Source organism: Balaenoptera acutorostrata, chromosome 15 (genome assembly GCF_949987535.1).
Source record: "Balaenoptera acutorostrata chromosome 15, mBalAcu1.1, whole genome shotgun sequence".
NCBI classification, from domain to species: domain Eukaryota; kingdom Metazoa; phylum Chordata; class Mammalia; order Artiodactyla; family Balaenopteridae; genus Balaenoptera; species Balaenoptera acutorostrata.
In genome coordinates, this window is record NC_080078.1 from 57,310,798 (window position 1) to 57,330,651 (window position 19,854).

The 19,854-nt window shown below is 39.3% G+C and overlaps 1 protein-coding gene across 2 annotated transcripts in view; it reads left to right on the forward strand.

The window, feature by feature from the left end:
- SLC23A2 (solute carrier family 23 member 2) overlaps window positions 1-19,854 on the forward strand; it is a 141,905-nt gene that overhangs the window by 45,339 nt on the left and 76,712 nt on the right. For both annotated transcript variants that reach the window (XM_057529468.1, XM_057529469.1), the window contains exon 2: window positions 8,704-8,957. In XM_057529468.1, coding sequence (XP_057385451.1) covers window positions 8,850-8,957 — 108 coding nt within the window. In that variant the 5' untranslated portion in view covers window positions 8,704-8,849. The remainder of the gene's footprint in view (window positions 1-8,703; window positions 8,958-19,854) is intronic.

Consider the following 19,854-nt stretch of genomic DNA (forward strand, 5'->3'; position numbering starts at 1 on the left):
ATTTTTCTTGATTTTTGGTCTTATTAACAATGTTAACACGCACAATTTTGTAGCTAAATCTTTATATGTCCTAATTATTACCTTAAAATACATTCCTAGAAGTAGCATTTCCTCAGGACATATTAGAAGTGAATATGAATATTTATAATTCTTGATACATATAACCAAATTACCTTCTTATTAGCAAATTTATTTTTCATTAGGAGTGTTCGTCTGTTTCTCTACCACTGTACAATAAGGGTATTATAAATAACTGATGTAGGTTAAAAAAAAAGTATACCTCATTTTAATGTACTTTTGATTTTTTAAAAAATTTTATTTATTTATTTTATTTATGGCTGTGTTGGGTCTTCGTTTCTGTGCGAGGGCTTTCTCCAGTTGTGGCAAGCGGGGGCCACTCTTCATCGCGGTGCGCGGGCCTCTCACTATCGCGGCCTCTCTTGTTGCTGAGCACAGGCTCCAGACGCGCAGGCTCAGTAATTGTGGCTCATGGGCCCAGTTGCTCCGCGGCATGTGGGATCTTCCCAGACCAGGGCTCGAACCCGTGTACCCTGCATTGGCAGGCAGATTCTCAACCACTGCGCCACCAGGGAAGCCCCTGTACTTTTGATTTTAAACAAGGATCAAACATTTATTTTGCTATTTGTTTTTGTGGGAGACAGGATTAGAAGCCCATATGTCTTGGCCATTTTTATACTAAGGATTTTTGTTTTCTGTTTATTGGTTTGCAAGAGCTCTTCAGATAGTAAAGATATCAACACATTATCTTACCTATATTATATTTTGCCTTTTGATTTTGTTGGATTTTTGTCCATATAGAAATCTAAAAAAATTTATATTGTAAAAATCTATCAGCCTCCATCTCTTTTTCATCTTTAACGATATACTAAAAAAGGAGTCCCCTACCCTAACATTATATAGTCATTTAGTGGCTTTATTACTTTTCTGGATTTTATTAATAGTGAACCAGTTGTCTTGGCATGTTGTATTGAAAAATCCATACTTTGTTTTAAGATTTAAATGCTTCCCACATCATATATTTGTCATTTTGTGGGTTTTCTGTTGTGTGACCTATTTGTCTCTTTTTGTACCTAAGTTGAACTCCTCTGTTTACTACAACTTTAGGGTCCCTTTCTGATAGAACATGTTCTTCCTATTCTTTTTTCAAATATTTGTGGCTACTTTTGCTTATTCTTCCACAGGAATTTTAGCAAGCCCCCTTTTCTCCCCCTTTAAGGTATTAATTGATTTTTATTAAATTTATATACTTTATGTTTGTAGGAGAATGTATACCCTTATAGTAGCTCTCTTATCCAAGAATATTATCTGTTTTTCTGGTTATTTTATGGCCCTTAATAATAGTTTATAGCTTTATTTGTAAAGGTCATGCTCATTTTTTGTTAAATTTATTAAGTATTTAATGGTGTTATTGCCATTCTAAACAGGATTCCTTCATCCTCTTACCTTTAGGAGTCAGCAGACTTTTCTGTAAATATCTTAGGTTTCGTGGGCCAGATGGCCTCTGTCATATGTTCTTCTTCCTTGAGGTTGTTTATAACCTTTTAAAAATGTAAAAATCATTCATAGCTGGGGACCACACCAAACCAGGCCAGGCAATGGTTTGCTAGCTTCTGATCTAGATGCTTATTGCTGGCAACTGGGAAATGTTAGAATCAGTCAGCACTGAAGGAGCTTTGCTCATGTGTTTGTATCTAGCCATCTATGCAAAGATTCTCTACAATTTTCATATCTCTTAATGTGGCTATAATTCACTCTTTTCCTTTCAAATATTTCCCCTCATCTTTCTCTGTCAGTTGAATGATAGCAGTGATGTCGACAACCTGGCTTGTCCTTGACATTAATGTATCTGTTGTATCACAGATAAGTTTGATATTGGCTGTTACTTTCCTTTTCCAAGATTAAGAAAGAGTATTAAGCAAGAATGACTGTTACATTATATGAAGTACCTTTATTATTATATTTTTAAGCATCATTTATTCATTCTACATATTTTGGGGAGCCTTTAATACAGGTGTGAAGTTAGGCACTGGGGATAATGCCTCTTGTCCTGCACCTGTCTGGCTGAGCAGGTAGACATTATCTTGTTGTATCGTAACCATCTTTATGGTTCCCAGACGCCATGATGAGGTGTGGTGATCAGAGGCAGCACTGATGGGAGTTACCCCAAGGGAAAGGGGCGAGATGAAGGGTGCCTATTTTGGAGGGACAGCATGTGCAAGGGCCTGAGGGCTAGAGGAGAACCCAACACCTTCAAGGAACTGAAAGATGGAAACTATAGCACAGCGAGGGCAAATTTCACCATAGGCTTCACAGTGGACCTGCAGCCTTGTTAAGGAATTTGGGTGTCATTCACTGGCTAATTAGGATGCCATCAAAGGGTATGGTAGTTTCTGTAGCATGGCCGTGCCTGCTGCAGTAGAGCTATCAAGATGGGACAAGAAAATGAGACAAGAGGCTGTTGTGCTGTTGAGATGATGGCTCGTGCCACGGAGTGGCCAGAAGTGCGCAGATTTGGGGGTTCCTGGTCTAAGGGGAACAGGCTTTAGCCCTGGAGAGGGAGCTCGGCCATTTCTGCCCCTCGGACCTCCCTCAAAAATCACAAGGAGGACAGAAAGTATCCTGAAGACAGTGTTTAAGGCCAGCTGGCCTGGACCCTATTCGCTCAGGGAGGTTGGCTGTAAACTGAGGATAGTTTTATGTCTTGTTTGTACAAACATTGTTAGGACAGGAATACTGATTAAAGTTTGAATCCTGCTGCTCACTGCTTATAGCTGTGTGTCCTTTGGCAAGTTACTTAACTTCTCTGAAGCTCAGTTTCCACTTTTGTGGAGTTAGTGTGCCTATCAAGTAATACTATGCTTACTAGGGAGAAATAATTGCCATTTATATAATGAGATGTAAGAGATGTGTCTGGCACACATAGGCGCTTAGCTGGAAAACTGCTGTCATTATTATCGTTTTCGTTATTTGTGAATCTTATCTTTTATCACCCAGCACCTCCTTTCCCCTTGTCATGTGGTCAGGGGCAAGATAGCAGTGGCTTTGCTTATTCTCTTTCTTTTGCAAGGAGTAGGAAGTCGCGTCACTGGGTACTGTGGGAGGACAAACTTACCCTGGTGTCAGGTTCCCTGGGAGATTTTGCCTTTTGTTTTACCACAAATTCTAACACGGTCCCTAAACTCCACCTTTTTAAATCTTTTGTTGCGTTTGCCTTTGGGCCTTGGCATTTCCCCACACAAAAGTTCCGGGTCTGTGCATAAAACACTCTGATCTCAGGTTGATGAGTGGTTTCTGGCCTTCAGGCTGTCTTCATCAGTCTTGAGTACTTGGCTGTTGAGTACTCTTGTCATTTTGGAACTTAAAAGGATACGTTTTTGTTTTCTGTGTTCACTATCTTCTCCCTTTCTTCCTCTTCTTCCCTCCATTTGTCCACCCTTCCCAGGCTTTGCAGCCCTCTGCCCCAAAGCCTTTCTCAAAGCTTCCTGCCCTGTACTTTCTTTGGCCCCAAAACCTTTCATGCTCATTTGGGTCTATATCTTCAGGACTCTCTGAAGGCTGCTGTTCGGTAAGAGACAGACAAAGGGAGTGGATGGGTCCCCTCAGTATAGCTTGTGAGGGTCAGTTAAACATTTGGTAGGGAAATGGAGTACAGAGTACTTGACGAAAAGTGGTCTTGTCAGGATGAAATTGGTCCCCCTCAGTTCCTGGTGATGGGGAGCAGTGGGGAGGGTTGGCTACTGCAATGGATGTACACATCTGAAACAAACATGAAGATAAAATTAACCTAGTAGAATAAATGTATTCTACATTAAAGTCCTGTCATTTTCCCTAAAGTTAATGTGGGTCTGCTGGCATCCTAATGGCAGTGGGGCTGGATGTAGAACAAAGAACTTATTGGTCCCTCTGAATGTGACTGTAAGGCAAGTGGTCTTGTAAAAATCTAACAATTTCACCATCCTCTTTGCCTGTCCTGTCTTCTGGAAAACATAAGCTCTTGGTCAAGGTAAAAATGTCAGGGCTACTTCAGGCAGATTTTATATTTAGGTATGTTTGCTGTCACACTGTATCTTTTTTTTTTTTTCAGATCTTGGGAAGCTGATGGATTGCAGTGGCTAAATCACAGTGTAGAAGATTGATGGATTTGATTACATAAAAATAAAAACAGTTCTAAAAGATCATTCACAAAATTCATGAGCAAACAAAAAGCTGGGATAAGATATTTGCATCAAATATAACAAAAAATTACTGTCTGTCCTGTGCATGTTTAGCAGCACTCCTGGCCTCCACTTATTAGGTACTAGTAGCTCTCCCCCTAGTTGTGACGACCAAAAAATGCCTCCAGACATTGCCAAATGTCCCCTGGAGGAAAAAAATTACTCTTCGTTGAGAGCTGCTGCTTTAAAGAGACATGTATATAATGTGAACAAGAATGCAAAATGTGCATGAACATTTAAACCAAAAGAGCCACCTCAGAAAATTTTGGTGTGTGCACCTAGCTCTATTCTATAAAGGCAACTTGATATTCTGGCAACTATTTCTTTTATTTTTTCCTTTTTGCCCTCTAACTATTGAATTTTCAAATTTTGTTAATTCTTTCTCTTTTCTTATTTGTTTATATTTCAGTTTTTCCCCTGGCTCATCTAAAGTATTTGTTGAATGAAGTGTCCATAAGAGAATTCCTTGAACAGAAGTTTTCCTACTTGTCTTTCCAAACTTCTTGTAGGTTTGCCTTCACATTTGCAGGACAGCTTGTCTGGGTTATTCATTCCCTGTGGGAAATTAATTGGTGCTAAGGTCTAACATTGTTCTAATCTGAGTGCCAGTGAATGTTTTCTGTCCCTTCTCACCCCTACATGCTTGTGGTATTTTTTTCTTTATCTTAGGGAATTCCCTGGCAGTCCCGTGGCTAAGGCTCTGCGCTTTCACTGCCAAGGGTGCAAGTTAAATCCCTGGTCAGGGAACTAAGATCCCGCAAGCTGTGCTGCGTGCCCCCCCGCCCCCCCCCCCCAAAAAAAGTAGAAACACCTAGGCATGTTTGATTGTATGTGTGCCAATCCTGGAAGGGATCCTTTGTGCCCTCTCTCTTTTTTTTAAATAAATAAATTTATTTATTTTTGGCTGTGTTGGGTCTTTGTTGCTGCGTGCGGGCTCTCTCCAGCTGCGGCGAGCGGGGGCTACTCCTCGCTGTGGTGTGCGGGCATCTCATTGTGGTGGCCTCTCCCGTTGGGAGCACGGGCTCTAGGTGCATGGGCCTCAGCAGCTGTGGCACGTGGGCTTCAGTAGTTGTGGCTCATGGGCTCCAGAGCTCAGGCTCAGTAGCTGTGGCGCATGGGTTTAGTTGCTCCGTGGCATGTGGGATCTTCCCGGACCAGGGCTTGAACCTGTGTCCCCTGCATTGGTAGGCGGACTCCCAACCACTGCACCACCAGGGAAGTCCCTGTGCCCTCTCATTTTTTAAGCCAAATTCTCCAAATGCTTTTTAATCTTTTGGTGGATCTCTTTTATTGTTCAAGTCATACTTCTGTTGTTTGAAATTGAGTTTTTAATATTTTCTGCCTCAGTGAAACTTAGCTGCATGGGATTGTTTCAGTAGCTTCCTGCCTTTGACTTTTACTTGGATCTTCTGTTAGTTTGGAGCATTGTCCAGATTCTCTAAGATTCTCCGAGCATGTCAGATCCACCTTGGGTCTTGATTCTCCTCCCCCTTTCTTATCTCTTGCCACTTTACTTCCCCAACCCCCTTTTTGGGGGTTGGATTACTTTTTTAGGTTTATGTTGTCATTTGATTTGATATTGAATGTTTTGGTTCTATATTTTGTATGGCATTCTAGCCCATTTAAGCTCACCTTACCACCTTCCTGGAATTCTGTGTGGCCATTTAATCCTAGATTGCTTTTGTCTCCTCTTTTTTGTGCTTTTCAGTGTCTTCCCAGCCTTTAGGGAACCTAAGGCGCCTTTAGGGCACCTGTAGGGAATTCAGAATTATTACTATTTTTTTTTTGTTCTTTGTTTTCTTTGTTTTTATTTCATTTATTTCCACTCTGAACTTTATGATTTCTTTCCTTCTGCTAACTTTGGGTTTTGTTTGTTCTTCTTTCTCTAGTTTCTTTAGGTGTAAGGTTAGATTGTTTACTTGAGATTTTTCTTGTTTCTTTAGATGGGCTTGTATAGCTATAAACTTCCCTCTTAGAGCTGCTTTTGCTGCATCCCATAGGTTTTGGGTCGTCGTGTTTTCATTGTCATTTGTCTCTAGGTATTTTTTGATTTCCTCTTTGATTTCTTCAGTGATCTCTTGGTTATTTAGTAACGTATTGTTTAGCCTCCATGTGTTTGTGTTTTTTACGGTTTTTTCCCTGTAATTCATTTCTAATCTCATAGCATTGTGGTCAGAAAAGATGCTTGATATGATTTCAATTTTCTTAAATTTACTGAGGCTTGATTTGTGACCCAACATGTGATCTATCCTGGAGAATGTTCCGTGTGCACTTGAGAAGAACGTGTAATCTGCTGTTTTTGGATGGAATGTCCTATAAATATCAATTCAATCTATCTGGTCTATTGTGTCATTTAAAGCTTCTGTTTCCTTATTTATTTTCATTTTGGATGATCTGTCCATTGGTGTAAGTGAGGTGTTAAAGTCCCGCACTATTATTGTGTTACTGTCGATTTCCTCTTATAGCTGTTAACAGTTGCCTTATGTATTGAGGTGCTCCTATGTTGGGTGCATATATATTTATAATTGTTATATCTTCTTCTTGGATTGATCCTTTGATCATTATGTAGTGTCCTTCCTTGTCTCTTGTAACACTCTTTATTTGAAAGTCTATTTTATCTGATACGAGTATAGCTACTCCAGCTTTCTTTTGATTTCCATTTGCATGGAATATCTTTTTCCATCCCCTCACTTTCAGTCTGTATGTGTCCCTAGGTCTAAAGTGGGTCTCTTGTAGACAGCATATATATGGGTCTTGTCTTTGTATCCATTCAACAAGCCTGTGTCTTTGGGTTGGAGCATTTAATCCATTCACGTTTAAGGTAATTATCGATATGTATGTTCCTATGACCATTTTCTTAATTGTTTTGGGTTTGTTTTTGTAGGTCCTTTTCTTCTCTTGTGTTTCCCACTTAGAGAAGTTCCTTTAGCATTTGTTGTAGCGTTGGTTTGGTGGTGCTGAATTCTCTTAGCTTTTGCTTGTCTGTAAACCTTTTGATTTCTCCATCAAATCTAAATGAGATCCTTGCCGGGTAGAGTAATCTTGGTTGTAGGTTCTTCCCTTTCATCACTTTAAGTATATCATGCCACTCCCTTCTGGCTTGTAGAGTTTCTGCTGAGAAATCAGCTGTTCCCTTGTATGTTATTTGTCATTTTTCCCTTGCTGCTTTCAATAATTTTTCTTTCATTTTTGCCATTTTGATTACTATGTGTCTCGGCATGTTTCTCCTTGGGTTTATCCTGTATGGGACTCTCTGCGCTTCCTGGACTTGGGTGGCTATTTCCTTTCCCATGTTAGTGAAGTTTTCGATTATAATCTCTTCAAATATTTTCTCTGGTCCTTTCCCTCTCTCTTCTCCTTCTGGGACCCCTATAATGCGAATGTTGTTGCGTTTAATGTTGTCCCAGAGGTCTCTAAGGCTGTCTTCATTTCTTTTCATTCTTTTTTCTTTAGTCTGTTCCGCAGCAGTGAATTCCACCATTCTGTCTTCCAGGTCACTTATCTGTTCTTCTGCCTCAGTTATTCTGCTATTGATTCCTTCTAGTGTAGTTTTCATTTCAGTTATTGTATTGGTCATCTCTGTTTGGTCTTTAATTCTTCTAGGTCTTTGTTAATCATTTCTTGCATCTTCTCAATCTTTGCCTCCATTCTTATTCCGAGGTCCTGGATCATCTTCACTATCATTATTCTGAATTCTTTTTCTGGAAGGTTGCCTATCTCCACTTCATTTAGTTGTTTTTCTGGGGTTTTTTGTTGTTCCTTCATCTGGTATATAGCCCTCTGCCTTTTCATCTTGTCTATCTTTCTGTAAATGTGGTTTTTGTTCCACAGGCTGTAGGATTATAGTTTTTCTTGCTTCTGCTGTCTGCCCTCTGGTGGTTGAGGCTATCTAAGAGGCTTGATGGGAGGCTCTGCTGGTGGGTAGAGCTGACTCCAGAATTATTTTAATATCCGTACAATCGTAGTAAATTGGTTATAACTGAACTGTCTAGTATGATTGCCACCAGCCACAAGTGGCTATTTAAACTTAAGTTTGATACAGTTTAAAGGTTCAGTTTCTCTATTGCACTAGTCTCATTTCAAGTGCTCAGTAGCCAGTGACTAGTGACAACTGTATTGGACAAGGCAGATGTAGAACATTTCCATCGTTGCAGAAAGTTCTATTGGATAGGGCTGGGCTGTAAGATAGATACCATGATGCACATCAAAGAAATCCCTCTGCTATTTTTTTCTCCCTAGTATTCTAATATTTTTGGTGGTTCAGTTTGGTGGTCCCCCCCCACCGCCTCCAAAAGGTGATTCAGAATCTGAGTAACTATAAATGAAGGTGGATGGGGACTTAAAGTGTAATAAGTTTTTTTGGTGTTTGGATATAATTTGTACTTCGACTTTCCCATGCAGGAAACACAGTGTGTGTCCTGTGCTGTTTGTGTGCTTGATGTGATTTGGCTGCTTTCTCTTTTTCTAGTTTTGCTGAGAGATGGCACTTGTGGGGCTCATCTCTGCCTGAGAATCGACACTGGAAGAGCTGACTCTGATCCTGGGCTCATTGCGTGAACAAGCCTTAACTTCCAGCCACTTCAGTCCAAAGGCCAAGCTACTCGTTTTCTCTTAATGATGGGTATTGGTAAGAACACTACATCCAAATCCATGGAGGCTGGAAGTTCAACTGAAGGCAAATATGAAGATGAAGCGAAGCACCCGGCTTTCTTTACTCTTCCGGTAACAGCATTTCCTGTCTTCCTTTCTTCTTAAGTCACTCTAAAGTAGTTTCTGCATTGACTAGGATTAGCTTTTTTTTTTTTTTTAACCCAAGGAAAGTTTAGTATTAGTTTTCTTTTTAGTTTTGTTTTGTTTTATACAGCAGGTTCTTATTAGTCATCAGTTTTATACACATCAGTGTATACATGTCAATCCCAATCGCCCAATTCAGCACACCACCATCCCCACCCCACTGCAGTTTTCCCCCCTTGGTGTCCATATGTTTGTTCTCTACATCTGTGTCTCAACTTCTGCCCTGCAAACTGGCTCATCTGTACCATTTTTCTAGGTTCCACGTACATGCGTTAATATACGATATTTGTTTTTCTCTTTCTGACTTACTTCCCTCTGTATGACAGTCTCTAGATCCATCCACTTCTCAACAAATAACTCAATTTCATTCCTTTTTATGGCTGAGGAATATTCCATTGTATATATGTACCACAACTTCTTTATCCATTCGTCTGTTGATGGGCATTTAGGTTGCTTCCATGACCTGGCTATTGTAAATAGTGCTGCAATGAACATTGGGGTGCGTGTGTCTTTTTGAATTATGGTTTTCTCTGGGTATATGCCCAGTAGTGGGATTGTTGGATCATATGGTAATTCTATTTTTAGTTTTTTAAGGAACCTCCATACTGTTCTCCATAGTGGCTGTATCAATTTACATTCCCACCAACAGTTCAAGAGGGTTCCTTTTTCTCCACACCCTCTCCAGCATTTGTTGTTTGTAGATTTTCTGATGATGCCCATTCTAACTGGTGTGAGGTGATACCTCATTGTAGTTTTGATTTGCATTTCTCTAATAATTAGTGATGTTGAGCATCTTTTCATGTGCTTCTTGGCCATCTGTATGTCTTCTTTGGAGAAATGTCTATTTAGGTCTTCTGCCCATTTTTGGATTGGGTTGTTTGTTTCTTTAATATTGAGCTGCATGAGCTGTTTATATATTTTGGAGATTAATCCTTTGTCCGTTGATTCATTTGCGAATATTTTCTCCCATTCTGAGGGTTGTCTTTTCGTCTTGTTTATGGTTTCCTTTGCTGTACAAAAGCTTTGAAGTTTCATTAGGTCACATATGTTTATTTTTCTTTTTATTTCCATTACTGTAGGAGGTGGATCAAAAAAGATCTTGCTGTGATTTATGTCAAAGAGTGTTCTTCCTATGTTTTCCTCTAAGAGTTTTATAGTGTCTGGTCTTACATTTAGGTTTTTAATCCATTTTGAGTTTATTTTTGTGTATGGTGTTAAGGAGTGTTCTAATTTCATTCTTTTACATGTAGCTGTCCAGTTTTCCCAGCACCACTTATTGAAGAGACTGTCTTTTCTCCATTGTATATCTTTGCCTCCTTTGTCATAGATTAGGTGACCATAGGTGCATGGGTTTATCTCTGGGTTTTCTATCTTGTTCCATTGATCTATGTTTCTGTTTTTGTGCCAGTACCATATTGTCTTGATTACTGTAGCTTTGTAGTATAGTCTGAAGTCAGGGAGTCTGATTCCTCCAGCTCCATTTTTTTGCCTCAAGACTGCTTTGGCTATTCGGGGTCTTTTGTGTCACCATACAAATTTAGGATTATTTGTTCTAGTTCCGTAAAAAATGCCATTGGTAATTTGATAGGGATTGCATTGAATCTGTAGATTGCTTTGGTTAGTATAGTCATTTTCACAATATTGATTCCAATCTAAGAACATAGTATATCTCTCCATCTGTTTTTATCATCTTTAATTTCTTTCATCAGTGTCTTATAGTTTTCTGTATACTGGTCTTTTGTCTCCCTAGGTAGGTTTATTCCTAGGTATTTTATTCTTTTTGTTGCAAGGGTAAATGGGAGTGTTTCCTTAATTTCTCTTTCAGATTTTTCATCATTAGTATATAGGAATGCAAGAGATTTCTGTGCATTAGTTTTGTATCCTGCAACTTTACCAAATTCATTGATTAGCTCTAGTAGTTTTCTGGTGGCATTTTAGGATTCGCTATGTATAGTATCATGTCATCTGCAAACAGTGACAGTTTTACTTCTTCTTTTCCGATTTGTTTTCCTTTTTCTTTTTCTTCTCTGATTGCTGTGGCTAGGACTTCCAAAACTATGTTGAATAATCGTGGTGAGAGTGGACATGCTTGTCTTGTTCCTGATCTTAGAGGAAATGCTTTCAGTTTTTCACCACTGAGAATGATGTTTGCTGTGGGTTTTTCGTATATGGCCTTTATTGTGTTGAGGTAGGTTCCCTCCATGCCCACTTTCTGGAGAGTTTTTATCATAAATGGGTGTTGAATTTTGTCAAAAGCTTTTTCTGCCTGTATTGAGATGATCATATGGTTTTTATTCTTCAATTTGTTAATATAGTGTATCACATTAATAGATTTGCGTATATTGAAGAATCCTTGCATTCCTGGGATAAATCCTACTTGATCATGGTGTATGATTCTTTTAATGTGTTGTTGGATTCTGTTTGCTAGTATTTTGTTGAGGATTTTTGCATCTATATTCATCAGTGATATTGGTCTGTAATTTTCATTTTTTGTAGTATCTTTGTCTGGTTTTGGTATCAGGGTGATGGTGGCCTCATAGAATGAGTTTGGGAGTGTTCCTTCCTCCGCTATTTTTTGGAAGAGTTTGAGAAAGATGGGTGTTAGCTCTTCTCTAAATGTTTGATAGAATTCACCTGTGAAGCCATCTGGACCTGGACTTTTGTTTGTTGGAAGATTTTAAATCACAGTTTCAATTTCATTACTTGTGATTGGTCTGTTCATATTTTCTATTTCTTCCTGATTCAGTCTTGGAAGGTTATGCCTTTCTAGGAATTTGTCCATTTCTTCCAGGTTGTCCATTTTATTGGCATAGAGTTGCTTGTAGTAGTCTCTTAGGATGCTTTGTATTTCTGCGGTGTCTGTTGTAACTTCTCCTTTTTCATTTCTAATTTTATTGATTTGAGTCCTCTCCCTCTTTTTCTTGATGAGTCTGGCTAATTGTTTATAAATTTTGTTTATCTTCTCAAAGAACCAGCTTTTAGTTTTATTGACCTTTGCTATTGTTTTCTTTGTTTCTATTTCATTAATTTCTGCTCTGATCTTTATGATTTCTTTTTTTCTGCTAACTTTGGGTTTTTGTTTGTTCTTCTTTCTCTAGTTCCTTTAGGTGTAAGGTTAGATTGTTTAGTTGAGATTTTTCTTGTCTCTTGAGGTAGGCTTGTATAGCTATAAACTTCCCTCTTAGAACTGCTTTTGCTGCATCCCATAGGTTTTGGATTGTTGTGTTTTCCTTGTCATTTGTCTCTAGGTATTTTTTAATTTCCTCTTTGATTTCTTCAGTGATCTCTTGGTTATTTAGTAATGTATTGTTTAGCCTCCATGTGTTTGTGTTTTTTATGTTTTTTTTCCCTGTAATTCATTTCTAATCTCATAGCATTGTGGTCAGAAAAGATGCTTGATATGATTTCAATTTTCTTAAATTTACTGAGGCTTGATTTGTGACCCAACATGTGATCTATCCTGGAGAATGTTCCGTGCGCATTTGAGAAGAAAGTGTAATCTGCTGATTTTGGATGGAATGTCCTATAAATATCAATTCAATCTAACTGGTCTATTGTGTCATTTAAAGCTTCTGTTTCCTTATTTATTTTCATTTTGGATGATCTGTCCATTGGTGTAAGTGAGGTGTTAAAGTCCCGCACTATTATTGTGTTACTGTCGATTTCCTCTTATAGCTGTTAACAGTTGCCTTATGTATTGAGGTGCTCCTATGTTGGGTGCATATATATTTATAATTGTTATATCTTCTTCTTGGATTGATCCTTTGATCATTATGTAGTGTCCTTCCTTGTCTCTTGTAACACTCTTTATTTGAAAGTCTATTTTATCTGATACGAGTATAGCTACTCCAGCTTTCTTTTGATTTCCATTTGCATGGAATATCTTTTTCCATCCCCTCACTTTCAGTCTGTATGTGTCCCTAGGTCTGAAGTGGGTGTCTTGTAGACAGCGTATAGATGAGTGTTGTTTTTGTATCCATTCAGCAAGCCTGTGTCTTTTGGTTGGAGCATTTAATCCATTCACGTTTAAGGTAATTATCGATATGTATGTTCCTATGACCATTTTCTTAATTGTTTTGGGTTTGTTTTTGTAGGTCCTTTTCTTCTCTTGTGTTTCCCACTTAGAGAAGTTCCTTTAGCATTTGTTGTAGAGCTTGTTTGGTGGTGCTGAATTCTCTTAGGTTTTGCTTGTCTGTAAAACTTTTGATTTCTCCATCGAATCTGAATAAGATCCTTGCTGGGTAGAGTAATCTTGGTTGTAGGTTCTTCCCTTTCATCACTTTAAGTATATCATGCCACTCCCTTCTGGCTTGTAGAGTTTCTGCTGAGAAATCAACTGTTCCCTTGTATGTTATTTGTCGTTTTTCCCTTACTGCTTTTAATAATTTTCCTTTGTCTTTAATTTTTGCCAATTTGATTACTATGTGTCTTGGTGTGTTTCTCCTTGGGTTTATCCTGTATGGGACTCGCTGCGCTTCCTGGACTTGGATAGCTATTTCCTTTCCCATGTTAAGGAAGTTTTCGACTGTAATCTCTTCAGATATTTTCTCTGGTCCTTTCCCTCTTTCTTCTCCTTCTGGGACCCCTATAATGTGAATGTTGTTGTGTTTTATGTTGTCCCAGAGGTCTCTTAGGCTGTCTTCATTTCTTTTCATTCTTTTTTCTTTATTCTGTTCTGCAGCAGTGAATTCCACCATTCTGTCTTCCAGGTCACTTATCCGTTCTTCTGCCTCAGTTATTCTGCTATTGATTCCTTCTAGTGTAGTTTTCATTTCAGTTATTGTATTGGTCATCTCTGTTTGTTTGTTCTTTCATTCTTCTAGGTCTTTGTTAAACATTTTTTGCATTTTCTCGATCTTTGCCTCCATTCTTTTTCCGAGGTTCTGGATCATCTTCTCTATCGTTATTCTGAATTCTTTTTCTGGAAGGTTGCTTATCTCCACTTCATTTAGTTGTTTTTCTGGGATTTTATCTTTTTCCTTCATCTGGTACATATCCCTCTGTCTTTTCATCTTGTCTGTCTTTCTGTGAATGAGGTTTTTGTTCCACAGGCTACAGGATTGTAGTTCTTCTTGCTTCTGCTGTCTGCCCTCTGGTGGATGAGGCTATCTAAGAGGCTTGTGTAAGTTTCCTGATGGGAGGGACTGGTGGTGGGTAGAGCTGACTGTTGCTCTGGTGGGCAGAGCTCAGTCTAGGATTAGCTTTAATACTCCTGTTTTCAGTGAAGGTTAAGGCATTTGAAAACCAAACGCTTTTCACGTGAGATAGGCTTTGGGAACCCTGTTGGCTGCCAGTGGTTTTGGCTCTGCCTAGAGTCACCTGATGGGATTAACTCCAAGAAGGAAGCATGCCTTGCTGTGAATATTGTAAAACTGGCCCAGTGTTTACTGTGTGTTGGAGGATGTTGAAGGCTTTATTTTATCTCCAGAAATGTGTTTTTGTGAAATAACCTGTGACCCACCTTCAGACTTGTATTTCAAGGTGGGAGAATGAATGAATGACATTCATTGTTTGGAACCCAAGTGTCCATGACTTGTATTATGGCAGTAGTGTCCAAGATAGAGGTATTTTACCTGGACAAGCTATGTCAGTCATATAAGGTTGATTTACACACATTCATTATATTCAATGCTAATATATTTTCAGATGTAGGATTATGACTTGATGTGTATAAAGTTACCTAAAGTGTTGGATTAAGAAAGAAAAAAGCTCTTTAGAGGGAACTTGCTTCAGGTGTTTTTCCCTTTATATAGGAAGTGAGGTTAATGTCAAGAATACCATTCTAGGATTCCTTAAAATATGATCCTAGAATTTGCCTCACTGAAGCATTACCCAGTAAGAAAGATGTGAACACAGCATCTTTAAGTACATTGGTTGCCCTGATTTACAGTTATATTTTGATTTTTACTCTGTGAATTCAGAGAGATGTTCCACTGATTTTACAACTGGTGTTACTTGTTTTCCTTCTTTCTGTAATGTGAAATTTTGAAACTAGATTTTCTGTTATACTGAAGACTTAAGGTCGACACAGATTATCTAGAGGAAGAGATAAGTCAGGTTTCCAAGTTTAAATTAGAGCATCTTTGAAAAGTGAAGAGGAAAGTTCATGCCTGGGTATTGACTTGTCTCTCCTGCTGCATTTGCCCAGCAGACCATTCACCCTCACCCTTCTCCACTTGAGAGACAAAAACTTGAGTACACCTTAGTCACCCACTTGCCTTGTCATTATGTCCTAGAGTTTTAGGCTTATTTTAGCATTCAGATTGTGATATTGCACAGTTAGCAGTTAAATTCACCAACATATGTTATCAGTTTTCATGTTCACTGTTGTTTCTTGTAGCACTCTCCTTCCCTCTTTGTTCACTTTTCTTTTAAACTACACCAAGGGACTGTGAATGGTCACTGCCTTTGTCTTTGCACATCTGAAAATAACTTTGTTTTGCTCTCAATTCTTGAATGAACTTCTATTAATTATACACTAGAGCCCCCCGTTCTGTCTCCATTTCTCTTTAACTGCTTTCTCATGGTTTGTATATCTTTTTCTAGTGCTTCCTTTTAGCTGGATTCCCTAGTGTTATTTTACAATTAATTAATTCTTTGTGTACAGTCATGTGTTTATGTTGAAGTTTTATTGCTATTTTTTGCTAGTTTTATTTATTTTTTGCTAGTTTTATTACTATAAGAAAATAGTGATTATTTTCTTATTTCTAAAATTACTATTTGGTTTATATCTGCCTATTTTTGGTTCTTAATTTCTTGTATGTATGGATTTGTTTAAAAATGTTTATACATTTAAATTATTGAGGACCCTAAAGTACTAAAGTATTTTTCCAATTGTTCTACTTTCATCTGGTGTGAAATCCTTGTTTCTTTTGAGATTTTCTTCTCTCTCTCTGCCACTCCCCACTTTTTTCTCTATAGTTTTGCCTTTTCCTTTCCTGGATCCAGTCCAGAACCTGGTCTTACAGTGGAGGCCTTCCTGTCTTCCCCCAGTGGTGCAGACCATAACATGAAGGAGTGAGGAGACCTGCTGGCCCCTGAGCACTGAACCTGGTTCTGGTCCTCCCCTTGTGTGGGGACCCTTAAGTCCCTGTTTTCCCGTGGGAGCTTCCTGACTGAGGTCTTCCAGGCTCAGAGCCTCGTGGGTCCCAGTGTCTGCCCATTCATTGCTTTATGTTTCTTGTATTCTAAAAGGCTTGTCTGTTTTTAGCCTTGCCTATTTTGGGGCTTTCCCAACTCCATTGTTATTTAGGGGTGGGGTTGGGAAGGAGTATTCCTCAAAGCATTAATTTCCAGATCCATCTTCACCAGGATTACAAGTACATGGGAGCTGGGAATGTGGATATAATATGTAGTTAGACATAAATATAATGTGAATATAAAGTTAATTTAACACTAGAGCAGTTTCATATAGGGATGTTATGGAATTTTTACTCTAGTCTTGGGCTATAAAAGTAGGCATTAAAAAGGGAGAAGAAAAAGAGGAGTAATAGAGTTGGAATCATGGGATTGAGCTACTGGGAGGAGAGTGAAATATCAAGGGAAGAAGCTGTTAAGGTCAGCACATGAACCATCAGGATGACTTAGAACAGGGATGCCAAGAAGTGTGTTAACATGGGCTTGCTCAAGCTTATGAGAAAATGGAAGGTGAAATAAAAGAAGGAAAACAGATGAAAACAAAAGCCTATCCAAAAATTTTTATAAAGAAATAGTTCATTTGTTGGAATTTGGGGTTGTAGAAAGTTTTGTTAGAAAATATTTTCTAATACAATAAAAAGAGGAACAGTAGTGCCCATATTTAATCACTAGTGAAATCGCTACCCTAAGAAAACTTAGAACATAAGATAGAAGACCATTTTGAATGATTTGCTTGTTGATAGGACAGAGGTGGGAGGCTAGGTTAGAGCTGGTTCCTTTTTGCTGCCCAACTGGTAGGATTATTTTGGTCGCTGCCTCTCTGCTCTTAGGAAGTGTGTCTGTCTCTCCCTGTTCCTCTTTCAGGGACCACAGGTCTACACACTAATTTCATAGACTCTGATAGCCTTCACCTTAGAGGTGAAAGTGGCTTTAGAACTTTCCAAGTGGTTCTTTGGGAAGGTGAAATGTAGGGATTTGCCCAAAGCATCTAGCTCACATGATGTGTTAATTAAGTAAAGTTTATATCAGTTGGATCACATAGGCTCTTGTCCCCAGGGAGTTCACAGCCAGTGAGCAAGGCAGGAGCTGCACATTAGCAACACTAACAACAGGTACAGTGCATTGACCTTCTGAGTTTCACGGATGTTCTTGGGGATGGTCTTCTAAATAAAGAGTTGGGAGTGGTGGTGATTTAACTGCTGTAGTTGATGCTCCAGTGGGAGCAGTGGTGAAAAATGAGGCTTAGTCTTGTTTCTTCCAGCTACTTGTCCGTGTGAGCATCTGACTGACTTCATGGTTCTGGTTGTGTTTTTGTTTTCTTTTCCCTATAATGTGGCCCCTCAGTGCATTTGAGAAATGGTATTTTGGATTATAGGGTTAGTCCTCCTAAGAGAATCTCTAGGGTAGTTTCAAATATAGGTGATTTTTTGGCTGACTTTAAAACACATCTCTCATGGAAAATATGATTGCATTAGACAAAGAGAGGTGTGGGTAAGAGGCAGGAGGTGTTGAGGTGGGGAGAGGACCCTGGCTGTGTTGGGCCCTGGATGCAGGGGCAGCTGAAATGGACCTTGAAGTGAAAGGAGGCAATGTTGGAACATGTTGGGATAGTGCAGAAGAAGGGATCAGCCTAAGCCAAGTCAGGGGTAGAAGAGGAAAGGTGTGGAGGAATGGTGTTAGAACCATTAGGCTGGAAGCCTAGATTCTGGGTGGTTCCTGAATGATTTGCTAAGAGGTTTGGAAGTTTCTAGTCTATCAATAAAAAGCTCTCCAAGAGTTTTGACCAGGGGAATAACCCAAAAGGTTGTGCTTTAGAACAAACTGGAGTAGGGCACAATTAGATGAAGAAAGAAAGTGTTGTTGTAGTCACCTCTGGCTGCTATAACAATTTACCATAGACTGGGTGACTTAAACTACAAACATTTATTTCTCACAGTTTTGGAGTCGGGGAAGAACAAGATCAAGGTACCAGCAGATTTGATTCTTGGTGAGGGCTCTCTTCTTGGCTTGTAGATAGCTGCCTTCTCACTGGATCCTGACAAGGCTGAGAGAAGAAGCTCTGGTGTCTCTTTTTCCTCTTATAAGAATACTAAGTCTATTATGAGGGTTCTACCCTTATGATCTTATTACCTTCCAAAGGCCCTTCCTTCTAATCACGTTGAGAGTTAAGGCTGCAATGTATGAATCTGGGGCGGGGGGACAAAATATTCAGTCCATAACAGGTATCTGGTGCAATAATCATTTAGCAAGTATTTATTGAACACATTCTGTATAAGAGGTGGCCCATAAAACCTTACAACTTACTATTTTCCCTCAAGTAGTGAGTGAGCCAGAGCAGTGAGTAGACAATTCCAACACAGTAGAGTGAGCACTGCAGTAGGGATTCCTATAGCGTGCAACAGTGGGAGCCCACTGGAAGGTCCCCAGACTCTTTTTGGGATGACTGGTTGGGGTGAGGACAGGTTAGGACAGGGAGAGTCAGGGAGGCCTGAGAGATACCAAAGTCTTAAGCATGGGTAAGTGCAGTAGGAGTGGAGGTGAGGCTGACAGAAGAGATGCCAAGGAGGTTTTGAGGGCTGAGAGAGAGGACTGAGAGTTAAGGGTGATATTAAGATTTATATAAAGGAAACTGGTTGTGTGATGGTACCTTTGCAGAAAATAAGGAGTCCAGGGAAAATCATAGGTTTGAAGGATGGGCAAGATGGAAGATAATGGGTTTCATTTGAGAAATTGTGGATTTGAAATGCTGATGAAACTCCTAGATCCTCTAGGAATTGGGGGTGTGGAACCTGGAGCAGAGAGAGAGCAGGAGTGCAATAATGATAATAATAATAATAATAAATTTAAAAGAAGACTTGGGACTAAGGTGGCTGAATCTGAAGAGGTGAATATGGCTGCTAGGGAGAGAGCTGAAATAGGAAGAAAGGAGAGTTGAGGACCTCACTGCTGGAGATGCCCACATGTGGGTGTCTCAGAGTATTGGCACCAGAGCATCACTGCCTGCTAGGGCCTTACTTCATCCTGGCTTTCCAAAACATAAACATTGAAGAGTGACCAATAGGGCAGCTCTGTATTCGTTTTTTTCTCTAGATCTGTGCCATGCCTGGGTTCTCTAGCTCTTGTGCTACCAGCTACTAGCCACATCTGGCTGTTTAAATGTAAGTTAATTAAAATTAAATAAAATCTAAAATCCAGTTCCTCAGTTGCACTAGTCAGCTTTTTTAAAAACTTGCTGGTCAGGACCTTCCTAGACTCTAAAATGCAGGCTCTTATTTCCTTGTTTGCTTTGGAGTCTGAAGCTGGGCCTCAGGCTGGCTGTTAAGATATTTAGAGACTGGTGTGCTGGAGTGCAGGGAGGTGGGGCAGTGGGAACCAAAGCTGGCTGTTCCTCAGAACCAGGTTTAGGGAAGGTCTCTGGAGTAGGTTGCTGGTGGGGTGTGTGTTCAGGGTCTCAGTTGGGCATCCTGTGTTAGATAACTGCTTCCTCAAATGTTACAAGTGCTGATTTTTAAAAAACTCCTATGGGAGGAAATCACAATGTCTTTAAACAAAATAAAAGAAAGACCAATGAAAATAAAGAGAAAAGAATAAGTCCATACATAGAGGAAGAATAATGAATAGATCACATTAAGAACAAGAGACATGCAAAGCCCCAAGGTTGATAGAAATTAGATCATATGATCAGTGT